The sequence below is a fragment of the Arvicola amphibius genome, chromosome 8, assembly GCF_903992535.2.
Source record: "Arvicola amphibius chromosome 8, mArvAmp1.2, whole genome shotgun sequence".
Lineage (NCBI taxonomy): Eukaryota > Metazoa > Chordata > Mammalia > Rodentia > Cricetidae > Arvicola > Arvicola amphibius.
This window is the reverse complement of record NC_052054.1, coordinates 104,858,545-104,881,101: the sequence shown is the minus strand read 5'-3', so window position 1 is coordinate 104,881,101 and position 22,557 is coordinate 104,858,545. Positions and strand designations below refer to the sequence as shown.

Sequence of the window (22,557 nt, the reverse complement as noted above, 5' to 3'; positions counted from 1 at the left end):
CTTCATCTCCCTCTCTCCCTTTCTGGTTGCTGGTTATGGCAACCTGAGGCTGGATAGGAAGAGGGCATGCGGTCAAGCGGGAGCTAGGTTACCATAAGCCCTGAGTCTGTCTTCCCAGTAATCGGTATCATTTACAGGGCCTGGGACAGAGAGAGGGGCTACAGCAGCAGGGGCTGGCCCTCGCCCTCACCACACCCTCTGTAGTTCCTCCAAGACTCTCTGTTTCTTCAGTGCCAGATCCTAATCTGCAATCATTTATCTCTTCCTTTGGGATCCCCCCAAATCACGGCAAAGTAGCAACACTCCCCCCACAGGTTGCCCCACCTATCACGGCTGCCTCTAATGCTGCAGATAATTCCTGCTGTCGCTAAGCCATTACCCTGCAAATGGGTTGGCTTCTGTGTGTGCGAACGTGTGTGTGTGTGTGTGTGTGTGTGTGTGTGTGTGTGTGTGTGCAAGAATAGTGGCTGCAGCAGGCAGAGCAGGGGCACCTTTTCTGCCTTGCTCTCTGTAATTGCCTCTGGGGATTTATTGGCTTTGTGTACTGTCCCACACCTTCCTGGCTTCCCCTCTGGTCCATACCCTAGATATCCCCCTCTCTTGGTTCTCAGGGGCAGAGTCTGATGCTGTAAACAAGAACTGGGTGTGGCCTGCAGAGGGGCCCTTGATATAGATTCAACTCTATGCCCGAAAGCTGGAAACAAAAGGAGAGCATGTCTGGGGCACCCCAGAAGAGTCCCAGGCTGCACGCTCTCATACTCTCCTTTCATTTCTCCCCGACTCTGGAATCAGGGGTTCAAGATGCCCAAGAGGCACTGAAGAAAATTTGGCAGCTCTGTGTTCTCCCCTTCTTCCCTTCAGGACCCTAGCTCCTCAGCATCTTGCCTGCCATTTGCAGACCCTGGCTCCCAGGTGCCACTGCAGCTCCCCTAACTCTTTCTATCCATTTTGACCCCCACTTCCTCACTGCCAGCTCCATCACTGAAAAGGAGGCAAAGTCTGGACACCAATCCTCCCATTTCTAGGACCTCCTACCTTTCCTGAGGCGTGGGTGCCACAGGAAAGCCCTACGGAGTGGTAATGTGCAGTGGGCACAGAGGCTGACCTGCACTGAGGTCAGGAGAGAGGTCTTCGGGAACAGGCACAATCAGAGCTGATATCTCCTCCTCTAGAGAGACATGTCCTTAAACAGGTATGGTGAAGGCTTGACACACGATAATACCTTGAACTTCATAGAATTGCCTTTGTTTGGTCAGTATTTGACAGTAATAAACATTTGGGGGTGAAACACTCTGTCAACAAACACGTATCGTTGTGAAGATTTCTACTTCTCATACTTCAAAAAAATACTCTAAACATTCTGTACTGTCACACACCACACGTTACCTGCTGGTTTTAAAGACACCCCTCCCCCCTCAATGCAGGGAAACACAAGGAAGCAAGTTTAAAAGCAACATAAGAATGTCTCAGCTTCAGAAGCAAAGATGCTTGTTGCTGGGTGACGTAGTAGTGCATTCTTGCAGTCTCCCCAGCGCCAGGAGGCTGAGGTAGAGGACCTTGAGTCGGAGGCCAGCCCGAGCCGCTCAGTGGCACCTTTTGTCTTAAAAAAAAAAGTAAAAGAAAGAAAGAAATTAAGCATTATTAATATTAATGAACAGCCATTATTTCCAGAAATCTCATTTTGCACTGATGCAGATAGAAGTTTGGAGACAAACTGACAGAAATTAATATTGTTGTAAGATGGGTCTAACTGAAGATTTTTAATAGACTTGATGAAATTTAATTTTAAGTTGTGTGGGAAGCATGTACAGAGGTGACCCTAAAGAGAGCCATGTGACTCCAGTGTGCCTCTTCACTGTCTCTCCAAACTCACAGACACAAATGGGTCTCATGTATCAAACTCCCAATGTGCACAAGATGACCTTGAACTGACCCTCCTGCCTCCACCTCCTGAGTGCTGGGAGGACTGCCCCATGCCCAGTTTATGCAGTACTGGGAATCAAACCCAGGACCTTATACATACCTGGCAAACACCCCTGGCCCCAGAGATGTTTCTCTCTAAAAAGACCATCTAAGCCAGACATACTGGTTCATCCTTGTGATCCCAGCACACAAAAGACTGAGGCAGGAGGATTGCCTTGTGTCTGGAGTGAGCCCGGGCTTCACATTGAGTTCTAGAACAGCCTGGACTACAGTGTACGCCTGTGTCTCAGGAAATCAAAACAAATAAAAAGATCATCTAATGTTAACAAAAATGTCTGAAATCCCGATCAAGGAAAAACATATTACACAGGAGCTGGGATTTATTTGTTACTTTCCTCTTTGACAAAGTGCCTTAAAGAAAAAAAAATAGACAACTCAAAGAGTGTTTGTTCTGGCTCCCAGTTCAAGGGCACAGTCCAAGATGGCAGGATGGCAGGATAGCCATGGTAGTGAGGGGCATGGTCACACTGGGAGGACTGCCACGCTCATCTTTCTCCTTTTCTGAAGTTCATGACTGCAGTCCTGGAGCGCTGTCCCCTACAGTTAGGGTAGCCTTCCCAGGTGTCCCCTACAGTTAGGGTGGCCTTCCCACCCAAGTCAGTCCTTCCTGGAAATGCCCTCAAGGACATGCTCACTGATTTGTCTCCAAGATGATCCTAGATCCTGTCAAGTCGACAATCAGCATTAAACCATCACAAGGGATAATGCAAATCCCATATCAGAATGGAAGGCGTTCAGTCACCAAAAATCAGAGCCACACAGCTTAAACCACATTTTTGGAAATGGGAAAGAAATGTGTGATGAGAAACGGCAGAAAGGAAAAGAAAAAGAATTAAAGGCAAAAGACAGGAGAAGAGGGGGAAGAAGGGGGAAAGAAAGGGAGGACGATGAAGAGGAAAATATTACACAGGCCTGTAATCCTGTCTACTGGGGAGTCTAAGGCAAGAGGATTATAAATTCCAGGCCATTCTAGGCTACAGAGTGGGTTCAAAGTAAGCCTAGGCGAGTTAGAGAGACCATCTCAAAAACAAAAGGTAAAAAACAAATAGCAGGCACGGCGCAGATACTGTAATCTCAGCTCTTAGACATAGAGATAAGGATCCTTAGCACACAGTAGTTTCAGGCCAGCCTAGGCTACTTGATACCCAGTCTCAAACAGAAAGAAAGAAAAAAGAGAGCAAAACAACCAATAACTAATTAAAAAGAAGGCTGGAGCAGTAGGTTGGTTGGAAAGTCCTTGCCTAGTATGGGCAAGGTCTTAGGTTCATTCCCTAGGACCAAAATAGGAACAGAGGGAGGGAGGGAGGGAGGGAAAAAGACAGGGAAGGAGGGAGGGAAGGAGGGAGGGAGGGAGGGAGGGAGGAAGGGAGGGAGGGAGAGAGACAGGGAGGGAGGGAGGGAAACAGGGAGGGAGGGAGGAGAGAAGAGGTAGAATATTTTGGCTGTACAATGGTCTGTTCTCTTTCAGTCACGGGTTAGTCAGTGGCCTGTAGTGATGTGGGTGGTTGTGTGGGTATATCCGGTGGCTGGTTGAGTCAGGAGGATTGCTTTAAGTTTGAGGCCAGCTTGGGTAAGGAGGGAAGGGAGAAGAAGGGCCCTGCCCAGTCACAGAGCCCTTCAGGTAAATCCCAATATTACCCTGCTCTCAATTTGTGGAGCCCTTAGCAGACAGGCAAGCTTCAGCCAACCCCTGCTCCCAGACAGCACCCCCACCTTCCCAGGTCCCTCCTAAAGCCTGGAGAGGTTGGGACGGTCAGAGTGCGAAACAAAGCTAAGAAACTCAGGGGATCTCATAGCCACTAGGAAGAGCCCCTTCTCAGTCACCCTCTGAAGTGAAGCCAGTCTCAGCCCCTGGGGAGCTCCCTCTTGCTGCCACCACCCCATGTACCTTTTCCTTTTCTAGGTTGCCAAATCTTCCTTGATGCCTCCCCTCTTCATTCAGAGAAGTAGCATCCTAGCGCCGGCCCCCAGACCCAGAGTGATGACCCTACCAGCCCCTTGCAAGAAGACTTAATTTGTGTCAACTCTGCTAATCTTCCCAATAGGGCAGATATTGACCCATCCTCCTAGATGGCTACACAGGCAGAAGGAGAAGCCATCCATCCCATCCATCCGTGAGGGGCTGTTGTCACATAGCACCCATTGGGTGCTTAAAGCAGACCTGAGCCATATTCCTGAGGCCAAGGGCTCAGGAGGGCCTTGCTCGCTGCAGGCCACTGCCAGGAACCTGTTCCCTGCTTTTCTCCTTTCTCCCTGTCTTTCTGGAAGTCCTTGCCATTCTTAGTCTGTGTCCCTTTAATTCCTGCTTGTGCCGTCGTCACACATCCTTCAACCGATGGCCTCTGTCTCTGCGTCACATTGGACCCAAGCCTCTTCCCTACTGCATGCTCCGAACAAGGTCACATTCTGAGGTAAGGGGGTTAGAATCTCAGCACATCTTTTGGGGGGATGATTTGGAACCCGGCAGGAAGTGACTCACTAAAGCTCACATGGGAGTGCAGTCAGACGCACAGGCCTGAGCTCTGAGTCACAGCTGTGTGATCCCTCATCCCTCTCTGATGTCAGTCCCATCTCACATTTCATTGGTCCCATCTCACATTTCATTGCAGCAGATATCAGCCCATGGCCACCACTGTGCCATCGGGTCAGCTGATGCCAATGCAGGGGTTACTGTGGGGGGTGGGACAGCCTGGGGGTGTCTTAAGCAAGTTCATCCTCCTGTGCCCCTTTGCTCCCCTCCTGACCAAGTATGGAAGACAGGGTCTCATTGTGTATCACTGGCTGGGCTGAAACTCACTATGTATACTAGGCTGGCCTCAGACTCTCTGAAATCTGCCTGCCTCTGCCTCCTGATGACAAGCTGGGATTAAATTCATGAGACCCTCTGTGTCTACCTGGAGGCCTAAGTGAGGGAGGGAAATTCCCTCCCCCAGAGCACACCAAAGAGGCTATAACTATTGGCCTCTGGGAGAGTTCCTGGAACCCCCCCACACACACACACACTGTACCTCCACTTCGGTCCCTCTCCCACCTGTGTTTCCCATCCCCCACCTCTTCCTCCTCAACTGAACTTACAGGTGCCTCTCTCCTTCCCTCTCTTTCTTCCTCCTCTTAGAAGTACTGGGGCTAAGGGCTCCTCTCTGTCTTTAGGAGGGTCAAGCTGTGGCCCTCCATTTGGTATGACACTCTTAAGACAAAATACCACCCTACCCTGAACCCCAGTTAAATTTCTCCAGGAATCCTGGAGGAAGAGAAAGACTGGTCTGGTGCCGGCCAAGGAAGAGCCCTGTGTTCCTCAGGAAGAGAGTTCACGTTCTTCTGACAACGTGTAGGACCCCAGAAGTCAAGACAAGGGTGAATCAGTGAGGGACAGAACCCATATGTTTACAGCGACCACTCAATCATGAATAATTTACCGTCCATTTAAACCTAAATCTCATATCAGCACCTCCAGAAGACGGACTTGGTGGGAGAGGCCACTGGAACCTTTATATGTTTCCTTTCCCAAAGTGACCACATTCAATAAGTCTGTTTCTTTTATCAGTGTGTTAATAACAAGTGTCCAAGCCTAGCTTGTGGTTATGAAAACCCAGTCTTTTATTCTAAAGCCTGCAGTAACACAGACTCCTCTCCCTCTGACATAGGAACAGATGTAGGAAGACAGCCTTTTATTTTATAAGAGATCTAGTCCTGCTTTGTGGCCCAGGCAAGCTTCCAAGTCCTGAGGCTACGCAGCCATCCTTCCTGGAATTACAGCACCCAGAAGTTTTTGGAGAGCCTATGATTGGGGGCCACTGCACCTCATGCAGTCACTGTCAGTTACAGGGCAGGAATGCAACTCAGAGCCACAGAGCACAGCTCACACCACCTCCTCCTGGTCTGTCCTGATTTGCTTCGTTGTGGGGAGTGACATGCAGGGTGCATATGGGGACACAGGGGGACCTTTAATAATATCTGTGTGACCCCTGATTTCTCCTCTCCCTTTTTTCCCATCTCCTTTCTAGACAGCCCCCCCCCATGCTCTTTCCTGGAGCAGACCAGCTGGCTGCACAGTGCAGTCTCCTTCCATCCCAGTCCATGTCCAAGAAGCTAAGGGCTTAGAGTTGGCCACAGACAGAAAGGAGGACACGGTGAGGAGGGGAAGGCACCTCCAAGCAAGGACAGGAGCCCGAACTGCTCATCACAAGAATATGCCAGGCTCAGCCCCGGTGCTGGGGACAGCACAGGGACAGGGCAGACAAGCCCTGCTCTCCTACAGGTGGCAGATGACCAGACTCAGAAGTGCAGATAGTTCTGACTACCTTGGACAGAGGCGCGGGGGGCGGGGGCATCTCAACTTGTAGGAGCAGACAAGAAGTCACTGACTTTCCGCGCCCTGCCCTGTGTTGTGTGGGTGAGAGAAGGGTCTGCTCCCTTCTGGCCATCAGAGCCCTCAAAATCTGATCTGTGCCAGGGAGGTAGAGGGCAGAAAGATGGGCTCCATGCTACCCAATGGCCTGGTCAGGCTATGGCAGGAGTGCAGGAACCACACCTCTCTACTGAGAACTTGGAGACCACCTAAGATTTACCCTGTGATATACACAGGTGACTGTGATCCCTAGTGTCCTTAAAGTCACACAACAACCCGTACCTAGAATTTTCCCACCTTCCTGATACAGTGTGTTAGTAACAGAGGAAAGAATGGGTAAGTACTGTGATAAATAGTCCTTTTGAAGAGAACACAGCCCCTGGTCACAGTATGTCCCAATTTCTGTACTTAAGTATTTAATCAAAGTTAACCTTGTTGCCAGCCTAAATCGAGGCTTCCAGGAGAGGGGAGTAATTTTTTGTTTTGACCCAAAGGCCCTGCCCTAGCCCAGGTGGTCACTGGATACCAGGACAGCTGCCTATTTATGGAGTCTCAAGACTCCCTCCTGCCAGATCAGGGTCACGGCAACTGAAAACAATGCTGGAAAGACTGAGCGGGCAGGGACAGGGGTCTGTGAGAGACTCAGAAGCTGCCGGGCCCTGCGCTCCCTGAACTGGGCCACAGTGAGGCCTTTCATCTCCCGCCTTTGCCTCTTCCCACCCCGCTACCCCAGTGCAGCAATTAAGGGCAAATTAGGATACTTTGATCATCTTTAGAAATGGCCACATGGAGGAGGGACACTGCCAAACAATTAGGGGCAGGGGACTGGGCGTTCAGTGGCTTGCTTAGGGGGTAAGAATGCCCAGGACACCCACCCCTATCCCTTCCTCTCCTCCCTCCAAGAAGGCCTGCCCCCAGCATAGCAGTGAACTCCCCAGGCGGGCAGAAGCAGATGGGAATCCCCCTCCCAAACCCTGCCCACCAGTCTCCCTCCGCCTGGCCCCCAGCCCAACCGTCGGCTCTTCCTCCCGGGCTCGACCTCTTTGAAGCAGCCGCAGTAACAAGGGCTGCTTTGACAGAAGTGGGGGGACTCAGAGCCGGGATGATGAAACTTCAAAGGTGAGGGTCGAGCCCACTACCTCATTCCCTTGCCCAGGCCTGGCTGCCCTCCCACGCACCCCCCCCCTTCGGTCCTCTATATAGCCCCCTAGCACCATTTCCCTGAGGGCTCCCGGGAGGTGAGGGCCAGGTGAGGTGCAGACCACTAGAAATGGGTAATTCAGTGTAAGAAAACAGGACTGGGTAGTTTGAGGAACACAAATCCTAAACCCAGGAAGAATCACAGAAGAAGGTGGATTCCAGGAAGAAAACAGGGTCTCCAGCCTCGGCCCCAGGTCACCATGCTGCTAGCTGTGTTGCTTCTGCTGCTGCTACTGTCCCCAGACTCCCAGACTGCCCGTGGGCATCCGCTGTACATGCGCCTGTCCCCCGGCACCCTGCAAGGTGAGCCGGGTCCATCTGAAGAAGCCACTGGGATGGGAGGAGCATAAGGAAAATTAGGCCCCGGGCAACTAAGATAAACTTGTCACTGTCACTTGTGAGGACCCGGGGCCCTGCTAAGCCCACCTGCTGAGAGGAGGGGCCTGGAGTTGAAATATAGGAAGGAAGGGAGCAGGCAGACGGCCTCACCCAGGAAGCAGAAGCACACAGTGCTGCCAAGGGGTTTCCAAGTTAGCGAAGTTAGACATCCAGGACAGCATGCCTTGGCAATTCAGTCCCCAAATGGATACCTCAGTCACATTTACTAGGTGCCAATGAGTAGTGATTTTCCTCTGAAACCTTTAAGAAACTTTTCAGAGATTCCGGCCCAATTCAATTGAGCAGTGGAAACCATTTGCCCTGGGGACTGGGCCTCAGCCCCTGGTCCCTCTCCCTATCTCTACACGCTGGTGATCCAAGAGCCTACCCTGCTTCCCCACCATCTCAGGGTCCAGGGAGGCTAGACTGAGGCCGTCTGCCAAGAAGATGTGACTTTGTGTCCCATGTCCCAGCAGTTTTGTCCGCCCAGGGAACTCAGGCATTGCAGGCTGCCCAAAGGAGCGCCCAGTGGGCCGTAAAGCGTGTGTTGATGGAGATCCAGCACAGACTGCATGAATGCCAAGGTTGTACCAACAGGGCTACCCCACCCGCGTCCCAGCAAACTCACGCTATTACAGGGGACTCATTCTCTTGTCCATGCCCACCTCCTGGGAGTCAGACTGGTTTTGAAGGTCCAAGTGGAAGGGGTATGCCAAACTTGAGGCTTAGCAGGCAGGTGGGGACAGCGTGGGCTCCTGTGGTCACAATTCACAGCTGCTCAAACCTGTGTGCTAGGAATGGCCCAGGAGGGGTGTGGTTGAGAGACAAGGCTCCGAGTCAGCGTAGGGTGAAGGTCCGAGAGAGGGCGGCAGTGAAGATCAAGAATTGTTTCTCAGCAGGACTTGGGCGCCCCAGACTTCAAGCCTCCCTCCGCCAGGACCCACCCGAGCTAGGTGAGACTAAAAGGCTCCAAGGAGCAGGGCTGAGAGCGAAGTGGGTCTCAATATGTAGACAGCTAGAACTTTTCCTTCATGACACCGTTTCTGCCATTCTAGGACCTTGCGGCGAAAGGCGCCAGGGCGTGGCCAACGTGACCCGGGCTCATGGCCGTATAGTCGGGGGCAACACGGCTCCATTCGGGGCTTGGCCTTGGCTAGTGAGGCTACAATTTAGGGGACAGCCACTGTGTGGCGGCGTCCTGGTGGCTGCGTCCTGGGTGCTCACGGCTGCACACTGCTTCGCCGGGTACGTCGTCGAGAGCCCAGGCACCTGCCCAGCAGGGCTACCCAATCCGGAAGGAGTCTAGCACCCATGGGCCAAAGCACAGCAGAGCAGGTCTCTGCTGCCCCCTAGCGGAAGCCGGCTCCCAGCCCTGGACCTCAAAATGCCGGCTGCGGAGGAGGAACCCCGGAATGGAAGGGCATCATACCGTGTATTCTCCCACTCTGGGGAGCCTCCCCTTCCGAGGCATTCCTCTCTGCCCCTGGGACCGCAGTAGCCACATTTGCAGGTTCACTGCGCCGTAAGGGTGCATAAGGGGTTGGGCCTCCAAGGGACCTTACAGCACCTCTGTCCCTGATGCGTGAAACCTTCTGCTTGCTCTGCAGTGCTTCGAATGAGCTGCTTTGGACTGTGACGCTAGCTGAGGGCCCCCAGGGGGAGCAAGCGGAGGAAGTGCAGGTGAACCGCATCTTGCCCCACCCTAAGGTGAGACGACACGCGCTGTGTCCTCGGAGTTGGGAGCAGCACCCCAAACTCTCTTTCTTGACATTGCCACCCGCTCTCCAGTTTGACCCGCAGACCTTTCACAATGACCTGGCTTTGGTACAACTGTGGACGCCGGTGAGCCCAGAGGGGCCAGCGCGCCCCATATGTCTACCCCAGGAGTCTAGGGAACCACCTGCCGGCACCTCATGCGCCATCGCAGGCTGGGGAGCCCTCTTCGAAGGTATTGCCAGCTAGGGCATGGGTAAACTGCAAGTGGTAGTGGTAGTGGACGAACTAGCGGGGGCGTGAAAGAAAGCAAAGGAGATGGAGTTTGGGGAGGCTAGGATGGTGTTCCAGCTCACAAACTGGAAAGAATCTAAGAGGGCAAGTGGGGAGATGGCAAGGTGAAGCTTCTGCCCTCCAAACCCGAATCCCCTACATTCTTTCCTGTAGACGGACCCGAGTCTGAGGCGGTGAGGGAGGCCCGTGTTCCCCTGCTCAGTGCAGACACTTGTCAAAAGACCCTGGGACCTGGGTTGCGCCCTAGCACCATGCTCTGCGCTGGTTACCTGGCGGGGGGCATCGACTCATGCCAGGTATGAGCTCAGACTGAAAGGGTGCCTGGGATGCGCTGCTCCCTTGGCAAGATAGCCCTCTTCTCTTTGGGGTCTGGCTGACTGCTCCCACCAACTGCTAAGTCTTCGCTAATAAAATGAAAGGGGAGCCGCTTTCCCTATCAGGTACGAGACAGGTATAATTCAGAGACATGGTGAATGCATTATTGTTTGTTGGCTCTGGTCCCTTAGGGTGACTCCGGAGGCCCTTTAACCTGTTCCGAACCCGGCCCGCACCCCAGAGAGGTCCTCTTTGGAGTCACCTCTTGGGGGGATGGCTGTGGGGAGCCTGGGAAGCCTGGGGTCTACACCCGTGTGGCCGTGTTCAAAGACTGGCTGCAGGAGCAGATGAGTGGTGAGCGCCCCCTTGCCTACAATGGTCCCTCAGACTGCTCTGGATAAGCCAGTTTCCATCCAGCTGCTCTGGCCTCTGGAGGAGTTGAGGATGAGTGACTAATAGACCCACACACAAAGGGTGATCTGTCATCTGCTTGCAGCGGCCCCCTTCACTCGCGAGCCTAGCTGCCGAGAACTTCTAACTTGGGACCCCCCGGAGGAGGAGCCAGCCCCGGACGTAGCAGGGCTCTGTGCCTTCTACTCGCGCCTGTGCCCGGGGTCCGAGCGCTCCTGTGCGCGCCTAGCTCTCCAGCAGTGTCTGCAACGCCGACGGCGGTGCGGTCAGTCCCGTTCTCCCAGGTCGGGGTAAGGGACGGCCCCTCACCCCGGGACGGCTGCTCAGACCTTTGTCCCACCCTCAGAGCTGCGGTCGCTGGCTAACACACTGCTCGGCCTGCTGCAGGGCGCGCAAGAGTTGCTCGGTCCCCGGCCGGGGCTGCGACGTGGAGTTCCCGCGCCTGCTCGCTCCACTCCTTCGCTCCGGGACTCTCCCGGCCACAATGTTCGTGAACAGCGGTTACACTCAGGTATTTCGTGTGTCCCAGTCAGGCCTAGGCCCTAGAGTCCAGGAGTCGTGTTCCGTCGCCGAGGCGTGCACCCTAACCCCACAGTCTCCTCCAGGATCGCGAGTCGCAGGAACATGGTTCCAGAAGCCAAAGCCAGAGAGGCGCGCGGAAACAAAGGGTAATGTCGCCCCCTGCCGGCCTTCTTCTAGAGAGGTGGTGGGTTGTCTGCTAGAAAGCCCTAAATGACAACAGAGAAGACCGCTATCTCCCTCTCTTCAAGGAGAACAGATAACTTTTTAGGGAGACTGGCACTGAGCCCTCGTTAGTGTCAGTCAGATAGAGGCACTCTGCCTTGCATGACCATGGAATCTCTGCCAGCCTCAGTTTCCCCATCTGGAACCCGCAGAGGATGCCGGCCCTAGGATATATCCATCCCTGGCACCCTCCGCTGTCCTGTTTATGATAGTCTGGGGATCTCCCCTTCTTGTAGGCTGCCCTGGGCTAGAGTCTCTGCAACAGAAGTTGGCGGCCATTCAGCGAGCACATGCCTGGATCCTACAGATCCCGGCTGAGCACTTGGCCATGAACTTTAACGAGGTACGTCCCCAGGCTGCCCAGGCTCCTTCACAGTGGCTTGGGAAGGCTCACTTGACTGGAGACCAGTGCAGTGAAGGGACAGGGGGATCCAGCTTTCAGGGGTGGTGAGCTGGGATAACAAGTGGATATGAAGAGGGGAGGTAGAGAGGTAAGAGCAAAAGGGCTCATGTGGATATCCTCTTGATCAGGAAATTAAGGAAACTTCGGGGAGAGGAAGGGGGAGGGGCTAGATCTAAGCGGGTTCCTAGGCTCCAGGCGGAGGGAATGACCCCCAGGTGTGTCCTGACTGCCTCCCTCTGCAGGTGCTGGCCGATCTTGGCTCCAAGACACTGACAGGGCTCTTCAGAGCTTGGGTGAGGGCCGGCTTGGGGGACCAGCATGTGGTCTTCAGTGGGCTAGTGGGCTTGGAGCCTTCTACACTGGCTCACAGTCTCCCCCGGCTGCTAGTGCAGGCCCTGAAGGCCTTCCGCTTAGCTTTCCAGACAGAGGAGAACACCAGGGACCCTGGATTGGTGTGAGACAGGGACAGAGGCTGGCAAAAGAGCACCACCGCCAACTCCAGCCTCTGGTTTGCTGACACAGGAAGCCCTGTGAAGGTCACACTGTCCCCAGGGGCTAAGAGGGTTGCATGAAATATGACAAGCTCTCACTGTCCCAGTTGATCTTGCATGTGTGGATAGGGTGGGGGTCCTGTACCTCGCATGTCTTCCCAAATGTGTCACCAGACGCAGTTGCTTTAATAAATGTTATTTATAATCTACTTTAAAATCTGGAGATTTTTTGGGAAGAGAAGAGGGGGCATGAGATCGGAGAGGGGCAGGGGCCAGCCTCCAGAAGCAGTTAGCAGAGATGACAAAGAAGCTGGAAGGAGCCAGGAGTGGTGGCTCATGCTTGCAGTTCTAGCACTCTGGAAACTGAGGCAGGAGGATTGCTATGAGTGGGGAAAGTGCTGCACAAGCATAAGGATCTGGGTTCAGGTTCTCAGCACCCATGTAGAAGCTATGGATGCAGCAGCACACCTACAGCCCCAGCCCTGGATGAGGAGGGGGCAGACAGATCTCAGGAGACTGCTGGCCATTCTAGCTGCTCCAGGCTAGCTCTGGGTTCAGTAAAGAAGCTCTGTCTTGAAAAGTAAGGTGGAGGGGTGCAGTTGGATCTCAGCAGCAGCTACAGGGTTTCAGTTCTTGTGTGGCTTTCCTTGTCTTGCTTCTGGAAACAAGGCCTCTGGTTTGGCCGTCTCAAGTGACATGAAGGTGTGCAAATCACCCACGCCAGAGGAAATGGAAAGAACGCTGTGCTCTTCTGCCTAAGTGAGGACAAGGACACTATCCTGGGGGAGGGCACAGAGATGCAGCAGGTGACGTGGGCCAAACCTATGACAAGATGCTGCCAGATCAGGGCTGCTACTGTATCCCCTATGGTACAACCCGAGACCACTGACCGCGAGAAGGATAACCTGCATTTCATCTTCTGCGTCTCTAAGAGTGTGCCCCATCCATGCATGTGAGCAAAATGACCTACGTCAGCTCCAAAGATGTCATCAGGAAGCTGACAAGTGTCTAGCATGAGGTGTAACAAATGAGTACAAGGACGTCTGTACCCTCACAGAAGACAGTGACAGCATTATCTCCCTAGAGGGCAAGTCTTTAGGAGCCACCTCCAACCCCCTACTTAGAACAAAGAACAGCCTCAGACCTGCCAATGGGTGTTGCAGGCAGCTACCTTCTTGCCAGATCCTACGGACATCCCTTCACCACATCGCCAAAGAGTCTCCCTGACCCCTAGACCAGTGGCCTCCCTCCGTCCCTGATAGCTCTAGCTTTCTCAAATTGCTTTCCTCTTGTGTAGAGCCTCACGATGCCTCAGGCACCCAGTTTGAGAATGTTTCATTTGTGTTTTGAGACAGGGATTCTCTGTGTAACAGCTCTGGCTGTCCTAGAACTAGCTCTGTAGACCAGGCTGGCCTCGAACTCACAGAGATCTGCCTGCCTCCGCTTTCTGGGTGCTGGTATTAAAGACGTGAGCCACCACCACCCAGCTTAAATGTAATGTCTTTAAAGACAAAAAGAATGCCAAGTAAAGGTGGCAGGCTTTCGAGATAGCTCCGTCGGTACAGTGCTTGCTTTACAGGCCTGGCATAACCTGAGTTCACCTCCGGAACTGTGAATTATCCTCTAACCACATATACTGTGGCAAGTGCACAGTCACACTCTCATGCACCCACACACGCACACACATGCCAACACACGCATATTAAATAGAATAAAAATTTAAAAACAGGTAACATGGGAAACAATAGAATGATCTCCACAGGCCCACACACAAGCACAGACACACGCGTATACACACTAGACACATGTACACATATACCACATGCACAAAAGAAGCTGGAGGCAGGGCAGCTGCTAACATGCCTTTTACCTCCCAAGTGACAGCTGCTGGCCATGGCTACCAGTGTGCGCGCGCGCGCGCGCGCACACACACACACACACACACACACACACACAGTATGTGTCCCCACCCTCCACCACCACCCTCCCAGCCCCCACCCTCCCAGCTATCTGTGTCAATCCCTGCCTGGGATCTTTGTGCATCCTGCCCTTGGGCTCCTGCCCTAGCTGGCAAGCCCCACCCCCTCATCACCAGCCATGAAGTATCTGATTGCATTTCCGGCCTCTTCTTTCCTAACCCCCAAGCCAACCCAGCACCTGTTCCATTCCACAGCCAACAGGCTGAGGAGAAGACATAAGCCCTCATCAGAGGTGGGGGATGGCAGGGCCGGTGCCCACACTGGGGCTGCTGGCTGTCCTTCTTGTGTGTGGTAAGGGTGGACATGACCCCCTTCCCGGGGGCTCTCTGTGCCTACCTGCCCTACCCCCACTGCATGGCCCCCTCCCTAAGGTTATGCCTAATTCCCACTCCCACTGGGGTCTAACTTCAGGTAACCCACTCCCGGGGAGCCTTGGCTTCCATCTGCTCTGCCCTGACCCAGCCGGACCACAGCAAAGCTTCCTTTCTGGGTCCAGTGACTAGACCCTGTTCCTCTCCCCAACCTCCCCAGGCAGCTGGGGCCTGAATGAGGAGCAACGGCTGATCCAGCACCTGTTTAAGGAGAAGGGCTACAGGAAGGAGCTTCGGCCTGTGGCTCACAAGGAGGACAGAGTGGATGTCGCCATAAGTCTCACCCTCTCCAACCTCATTTCCCTGGTGAGTGGACCATCCCGGGCTGGGCTGGGGAGAGAAGGGACAGTTGCTCTAGGCTAGCCAGCTCCTCTTCCGTGAGACATGCCTGATTATCCCCCATGCCGGACGGCACCGCAGGCCTATGGCTACCCAAAGCCATCGTCTCTGCCTCCCACGGCCACTGCTGGTCCCTATGCTCTCCCAGGACTCACTTCAGCAGCTTAATGTCTGCAGCTTCTCCAGTCTGCGAAGCCACCTCTATTTGTTGTTCTAGCTGACTGGCACCGGCCCTTCCAGCTGCCATGGTCCCCTGGAATGAAGGCAGATTAGTGAGTGAGTTTGGGTGAAAGTTTGGTGGGAACCTTTAGGGACAGCCTCCTTGTCTGATTACAGAAAGAAGTGGAGGAGACCCTCACCACCAACGTGTGGATGGATCACGTAAGGACACCCTGCTGAGGGCTCCGGTCCCTTGTGCTCACTTCTGCTAGGAATCCACAAGCTCGCGTGCCATTCCTCTGGGAGGGTTTGACTACACCGAGCCCAATTGCTCTTCTCCACCCAGGCCTCTGATAGCTCCTAGGACACGTCCAAGAAGGCTAGGGCTCCCCTGCCCTAAAATTACCACTCTGTCCTGACTTGCTTTGTTGTTTTGAGACAGGGTTCTCTGGTCATATTTCCCTGACCGATCTAGAACTTACGATGGAGACCAGGCTAGCCTCAAACTCACGAAGATTCCTTTATATCTGCCTCTCGACCACTGGGTTTAAAAGTGTACACCACCACATCGGCCTCTATTTGCACTAGAAGTCAGTCTTCTAATCAAAATATCAAAACTGGTAGAGGTTTGTAACATCAAAACACGCCTGCCCGGGATGGAAACTGTGCTCCCTAGCGGTGAGCTACACATCCTACACGACTAACTGTCCACCACAGGACTGGATCTCACTCTTTACCTATCCCCCCCCCCCAAGTTTTTTTGTCCCAACTCCCAGGCTTTGCTCCATCTTCCCTAGAGAAGCGAGAACCACTGGGGAGGGTGGACAGTGGCAGAGCCCACTTCTGACGTGGCTTTTGGACGTCTAGGCCTGGATGGACAGCCGGCTACAATGGGACGCTAACGACTTTGGGAACATCACTATCCTGCGCTTGCCTTCTGACATGGTGTGGCTGCCGGAGATTGTGCTGGAGAACAAGTTGAGAGGAACTCTCCCCCAGACCTCCCTCCCTCATCCCTGCTTCCCTTCCGTATGCCCCTTGGTCTGCACCTCCAGCCCTGCCTGCCTGCCCTTCCTCTCCTGCCTCCTCTAGTCCTACTAGTTCCCCGTTGCACGGGGCACACAGTGATCATGGTCCCCATCCCACAGCAATGACGGCTCCTTCAAGGTTTCTTACGCCTGCAACGTACTTGTTTCTAATTCGGGGTCTGTGACCTGGCTACCACCTACCATCTTTCGCTCCTCCTGCCCCATCTCGGTCACCTACTTCCCTTTTGATTGGCAGAACTGCTCCCTCAAATTCAGGTGGGTCCACTTGAATGTCTCTCAGTTCAAGGCACCCAGGGGCAGGAGGTGGTGAATTAAATGCTCTCAGACAGACCCGTGCTGACCAGAATCCCCTCAGGCCATGGCCTTCCCCAAGTCACCTTTACCCCTTCGCCACCACCTTAAAGCCCCACTCGGAGGCTCATGCCCACTCTTTGCCTATGGCTCTCTCCAGTTCTCTCAAGTATACGGCCAAGGAGATCACGCTTAGCCTGATGCAGCAGGAGGAAGACGGCCATGCCTACCCCATCGAATGGATCATCATTGACCCTGAGGGCTTCACAGGTACTTCAGAAACCATGGCAGACTGGCCCCGAAGACACATACACTGTGGATGTGCACACACTCACACCAGCACCTCACACACTCACAGCTGGGACACCACCATCTATACAAGCAGGGACGGCCATGCAGACACAGCGTATACACCTACGTTTACTGACCCAAAGAGACTCCAAAAAGCAGATCTGAAGGGACCAGGGACCCTCTCATCACTACCTCCCTCAGCACACACAGGAGATACTTGTGACGATAGCAGGGACTCTGGATGGCTTCAGCTGCTGGGGTTTTTTTTTCCAAGAAGAGAGAAAAACAAAACAAAACAGACAAAAACTATAAAAGAACCCCCCAGAAAAAGTCACAGAGGAAAACTTCTTCCTCAGAAACTGAACCTGCTAACCCAAACCCCTGGCCGGTGGTAGACCCCACAGCACCCAGAAGTCCTCCCTCAGACAGTACCCGAGCCCTTCATTCTATACCAATGGTCCTTGGCCCCACGGGTTCCCTTCTCCAGCTTGATCCCGAGCTGTCCTTATACCTTCCTTAGAGAACGGGGAATGGGAGATAGTCCACCGGGCCGCCAAGGTCAATGTGGACCCCAGCGTCCCGATGGACAGCACCAACCACCAAGACATCACCTTCTACCTCATCATCCGCCGCAAGCCTCTCTTCTACATCATCAACATCCTGGTACCCTGCGTGCTCATCTCCTTCATGATCAACCTGGTCTTCTACCTGCCAGGCGACTGTGAGCCTCAAGTCCCCCTCCCTGCCTCCCTGGCAGCCTCTCCCAAGGCTGCCTAGTACGGGTATTCTAACCCCGCCCCTCTCTTCGTGGCAAGGGGAGCGATGTCTCGGGATGACACTGTGTATAAGTACTCAGGCAGGAGCGGCAGGCAGGCCTGGCTGCTCTTTGGTTTCTGAATTGCGTTTTGGAGGTTCTATCAGGATGCCTGGGAGCTTTCTGAGTGGCAGGCGCCGGGCACACGTAACAGTTAGTGTTGCTCACTTACCCAGGGCTATGCTTTGAGAAACAGGGAGTTTGAGGTTAGGGTGCTTGTCCAGATCTGTCAGCTAATAAGCTGTGGAGCCAGGATTTAAGACCAGGCACAAGATGCTGTCCCCTAAGATACTTATCATGGTATTGTGAACAGTGGCAGCAGGGCCCTGCTATGGGGGCCTTGTGGTCTCAGAGCGTGAGCTTCCAGCTAGGCCCTACTCTCCAGGTGGAGAGAAGACTTCAGTGGCCATCTCAGTGCTCCTGGCCCAATCTGTCTTCCTGTTGCTTATCTCCAAGAGGCTGCCTGCCACATCCCTGGCCATCCCGCTACTAGGCAAGTGAGTACAGCTCTGCCCACGCCCAGCCCTGCCCATGCCTCTGCCCTTAGTCCCCCAGTTCCAGGCACGGTGTGTACCCTCAGGTTCCTGCTCTTCGGCATGGTGCTGGTCACCATGGTTGTGGTGATCTGTGTCATCGTGCTCAACATCCACTTCCGAACGCCCAGTACCCACGTGCTGTCTGAGGGAGTCAAGAAGGTGAGGGTTTGTCTAAAGTTAGCGGTGGAAATGACGCTATACGGAGATGTACGAGCCGCAGAAGCCCTGGTCCTATGGTGCGGAACGAGGACCTGGGTTCGATCCTTGGCCCCACTCAACTTTAAAAAATCAGGGGCCAGTTAGTGGCTCAGTGGGTTGGAGCATTTGCTTCCAAGCTTAATCACCTGAGTTTGATCCCCAGGAACCACGTGGTATAAGGAGAGGACCAACTCCTGCAGGAGGTAGAGGACACACACACACACACACACACACATACGCACGCACACACACGTGTGTGTGCACATAAACAAATGCAATTTAAAGAGTAAAACAAAATTAATGAGTAATTTTGGTAAGGACACGGGGGACAGTGCTTGGGACAAGGCTGTCTTTTGCTCTGAGGCCAGCAGGCTCTTCTGGAACAGGTCGTCTCCATGATGATGGGTCTGTAGTTCTATAATGGTTTTTGCCTTTAATTGCTTGAAGGGAGAGCTCAACATCTGGACTTTTATTTGTTTGAGATGGGATCTTACTAGACAGCTCATCAAAAAGAGGGGGGCTTGTGTATATACTCAGTTGGTAGAGGGCTTGCCTAGCATGCACAAGGCCCAATACTGAATGTGAACCCAGTCTGATGGCACAGGCCTATGATCCTGGTGGGAGGATCAGAAGTTCAAGGCCATTCTCAGCTACGTGGTGAGTTTTAGGCTAACCTGGGATACATGAGACCTGACTCGAATAAAGAAGAGGAGGAGGAGGAGGAGAAAGAAAAGGAGAGGGAAGAAAAGGAGGAGGCTGGGGTGTGGCTCGGTGATAAAGTGTATGCTCAAACTCTTAATTCTCCTGCCTCAGCCTTCTGAATGCTGGGATTGAAGGTATACATCCCCACCCTCAGCCTTGTTTGTTTTTAAGATTTGTTTTCAGGAACTGAGTTCTGCTTTGTGCTGCGAGTCATGGGGGAGAGTTGTAAGCATCTTCCATGCCAATCAGTGGGGGATCCGGGAAACAGATGATGGGGTCCACCTGGGAGCTACGTGTGGCAACCAGGGCTATCAGAACGCGTAAAAGTCACTCCGCGTTCGTGAAATGACCTGTCTTGTGTCCCCTTGCCTGCTAAAGTTCTTCCTGGAGACCCTGCCCAAGCTCCTGCACATGTCCCACCCAGCAGAGGAAGACTCTGGCCCCAGGACTGTCATCCGGAGGAGCAGCTCCCTGGGCTACATCTCCAAGGCTGAAGAGTATTTCTCGCTCAAGTCCCGCAGTGACCTCATGTTTGAGAAGCAATCAGAGCGGCACGGCCTGGCCCGGCGCCTCACCACAGCCCGTGAGTTCTGGGAGCCTCGGAGCTTGGCCCACGCTGGGAAGGGGGCACAGATAGGCATCACTCCAGCAGTTGACCCATGTCCACAGGCAGGCCCCCAGCAAGCTCTGAGCAGGCCCAGCAGGAGCTTTTCAACGAACTGAAGCCAGCTATGGATGGGGCAAACTTCATCGTCAACCATATGAGGGACCAAAACAGTTACAACGAGGTGAGTGACCTGGGCTCAACATGAAATCAGATATTCAAGAAGTGTACTCAAGAGAATTCTGTTTTCCCTCATATACTTCACACCTCATGTGTCCACTGAGATGAAGAGATGCATGGTGGGTAAGGGTCCTGCGCTGTATGTTCTCCCAGGAAAGCAAGATTTCTTCATGAAACCCCACAGCATCCAACTGGGCCAGGCACAAACTCAGGGGCCAAACAGACACACAAACTTACCCCACCGGGACACATTCCACGTCCTTCTAGGGTTCCTCCTTTCTGCTCAGATACTCCAGAGAGAGTCAGATGTTTGTTGTATTTTTTATTATTATGTTTCTTTTGGGGTACTACAGACTGACTCAGAGTCTGATGCATGCTGGGAAAGTGCTATACCACTGAGCTACACCCTCAGCCCAGCACAAGATCTTTCAAAGGCAGCTATGCTGGGCTATCTATTCTTAAGAAACTTCTTAACCATTCTCCATTATATACGCCTGTTCACACATCGCTGGTAGCAGCCCTGAATGGCTTAGGCTGTCCTGACCCACCCTATTTGATGCAAGCCTGAAGTGGCCCCCACAGACACACAGAAGCCAAGTCTATGTGCCTCCATTTCTGGGGTACTAACATATGGGCATGGGTCTGCAGTCTAAGGACCTCCCTCACCCCCACGGTGTCTTGGCCCTCCTTGTAGGAGAAGGACAGCTGGAACCAGGTGGCCCGCACAGTGGACCGTCTCTGCCTCTTCGTGGTGACACCCGTGATGGTGGTGGGCACAGCCTGGATCTTCCTGCAGGGTGTCTATAACCAGCCCCCACCCCAGCCTTTCCCTGGGGACCCCTTTTCCTATAATGAAAAGGACCGACGCTTCATCTAGAGCAGGCATGCGTTGACAGCCAGGAAGACAGTAGTCTGAGAATAGCCATTAGTTCCTGGCCTTGAGGTTGGACCTAGCCGACGCAGTGTGGCTGAGCCGAGGTCGTGGGAGGGAGAGGCCCCATCCCAGGAGCAATTCTTTTCCAAATAAAGGAGAAGGAACTTGAGATGAACTGAGTGGACACGCTGAGGGGAGGCCCCAGGGCTGGGGGAGAGACAATGGGCTTGTTCAGGGGCTAGGGAGTAACACTGGAACTAGCTTTTTGGGAAGAGCATTGTAAGGAGCCCCCCAACCTCGACTCTTCTCTGCCTGCTCCCTTCCAGGGCAGGTCAGAACTAAGCATCCTGTTCCTCGTCTTCCTTCCCCACCTGCCCCTCAAACTCAGGCTCCCAGTCCCCACCTGGGGCCCAAGAGGGGGTGCTTCCCTCTTTATTCCCCAAGGGAAGGAGGTTTTCTATAGTGAGGAACTGTCCAGAATGTCATCTGCTAACCCTTGATCCCTTGGTCATTCTATCTGGGTCCTTCTAAGAAGCTGGGGACTGGAGTGGGAAGATCAGGCTTGGCATCCATTAAGCCCCATCAGTCTGAGTCACACGTATTTCAGAGCACCAAGCCCCAGCCCCCCTAAAGTCCCCTACACCAAGTCCTTTCCTCCTTGTCCCCAGGTTCCCCAAACCACGGTTACTTTGTAATACACAGGACATACCTGTGATAAAGAACTACCCCAAGTTCAAATTTAGATGCGTACCTGATTGTCTTATTGACTCCAGCTGTCAGCCCTATCTTAAAGGAAGCTGGCATTCAGAACTATCCCAAGTCCTGAGAGGTACAAGGAAGCTAGGCCTGAGCGTATGTAGCCTGCAAAGCCCGCCTGAGTCACACCTGAGGCAGCCCCTGCCACTGTACCTGGCGGTTCAGAGTAACACGTAGAATGAGGTAGAGGTGATGATATATTCCATCAAAGAGCAGCTGCTGAGACAGCGTTGCTCTTGCCGCATGATGGCATGCACCTCTCACCCCAGCATTTAGAAGACAGAGGCAGGTGGTTCTCTGTAAGTTTGAGACCAGCCAGGGCTACACAGTGAGACCCTGGTTCACAAAACAAAAACAAAAGCAAGCAAACAAAGCAAACAAACAAAAAAGACACAGTGGTCTCCCCTCCCACCCTCCCACTCTCTTTAGGAAGCCAGCTACAGTGGCTCTGCAGAAACGTTCCCCTAACAGCAGCCACGGGGGTGGGTAAACCGGAAAGGGGGTCTTTCCGGTAGAACATGGTAGGACCTCCAGATGAGAGCTGAGCTGTTTCCAAGTTCTGGACCCTCAGAGTTGGGAGGGATAATACATGCATTTGGGGGAGCAGAGTCTGTGGTGGTTTGTTTCACTCACGGTATGGTCTTCGGAGCCCTGCCACGCCTGTCATAGCCTTGGTTTTACCTTTTTGATGATGCTGGGGGTGGGACCCATGGGCCTGCACGAGCATCCCCATCAGTAAGCTGCACCCCAACCCTTAGCTTCAGGGTCTTCATCTGCACTATGCATGCTCTAAGCCCCATTCACAAGCTGTTAACACCGATTCTGCTTACTGGGGTAAAAGGACCTGTGTTCTAGGAACTTAGGGAACTCCAAGGATCATTTCTTGTCCTGGTCATCATTTGTGGGCTTGGGTTGCAGGACACAGGTCAGAGGGGTTTTGTGCCCAGGATTCCTGCATCCTATTGTAGCAGACAGGTGACAATGACCCAATTAGTCACCTCCTTGTTGTACAGAGGTAAGGTCATCACAGCTCAATGTATTTCCTCAGAGTGAAGTGGTGATACCATTTGGTCCTGACAGCGGCAGGTCAGGTTTGGCATCTTGAGACGTGACTGGGGAAAAGGAAAATCATTT

At 53.4% G+C, this 22,557-nt stretch overlaps 2 protein-coding genes across 4 annotated transcripts; both read left to right on the top strand.

The window, feature by feature from the left end:
- The first annotated feature begins 7,806 nt into the window (after positions 1-7,806).
- Positions 7,807-12,247, top strand: Prss56 (serine protease 56). The gene is made up of 13 exons (XM_038340826.1): positions 7,807-7,834; positions 8,386-8,493; positions 8,809-8,862; positions 8,965-9,154; positions 9,517-9,616; positions 9,698-9,857; positions 10,070-10,212; positions 10,423-10,585; positions 10,728-10,907; positions 10,989-11,153; positions 11,248-11,310; positions 11,623-11,729; positions 12,032-12,247. The coding sequence occupies exons 1-13, from the start codon at positions 7,807-7,809 to the stop codon at positions 12,245-12,247; spliced, it is 1,677 nt and encodes a 558-aa protein (XP_038196754.1).
- Positions 12,248-14,498: 2,251 nt separating this feature from the next.
- On the top strand, positions 14,499-20,670 carry Chrnd (cholinergic receptor nicotinic delta subunit). Of its 3 annotated transcripts, none has more exons than XM_038340364.1 (12): positions 14,499-14,550; positions 14,791-14,936; positions 15,306-15,350; positions 15,996-16,105; positions 16,277-16,432; positions 16,629-16,738; positions 17,280-17,480; positions 17,959-18,070; positions 18,154-18,268; positions 19,388-19,592; positions 19,679-19,797; positions 20,488-20,670. In XM_038340364.1, exons 1-12 carry the CDS (start codon positions 14,499-14,501, stop codon positions 20,668-20,670), a joined length of 1,554 nt encoding a protein of 517 aa, XP_038196292.1. The 3 variants fall into 3 exon arrangements, with proteins under 3 accessions (XP_038196292.1, XP_038196291.1, XP_038196293.1); XM_038340363.1 differs by having other exon boundaries at positions 14,782-14,936; XM_038340365.1 differs by lacking the exon at positions 15,306-15,350.
- The last annotated feature ends 1,887 nt before the right edge of the window (positions 20,671-22,557 follow it).

Bases quoted from the DNA above. Each gene is read 5' to 3' on its own strand.
- Prss56 (XM_038340826.1), top strand. From the start codon at position 7,807: ATGCGCCTGTCCCCCGGCACCCTGCAAG. The intron at 9,617-9,697 runs GTGAGACGACAC...CCCGCTCTCCAG, and splicing joins GCATCTTGCCCCACCCTAAG to TTTGACCCGCAGACCTTTCA. The intron at 11,730-12,031 runs GTACGTCCCCAG...CTCCCTCTGCAG, and splicing joins TGGCCATGAACTTTAACGAG to GTGCTGGCCGATCTTGGCTC.
- Chrnd (XM_038340363.1), top strand. From the start codon at position 14,499: ATGGCAGGGCCGGTGCCCACACTGGGGCTGCTGGCTGTCCTTCTTGTG. The intron at 16,106-16,276 runs GTTGAGAGGAAC...CCCATCCCACAG, and splicing joins GAGATTGTGCTGGAGAACAA to CAATGACGGCTCCTTCAAGG. The intron at 16,433-16,628 runs GTGGGTCCACTT...GGCTCTCTCCAG, and splicing joins AACTGCTCCCTCAAATTCAG to TTCTCTCAAGTATACGGCCA.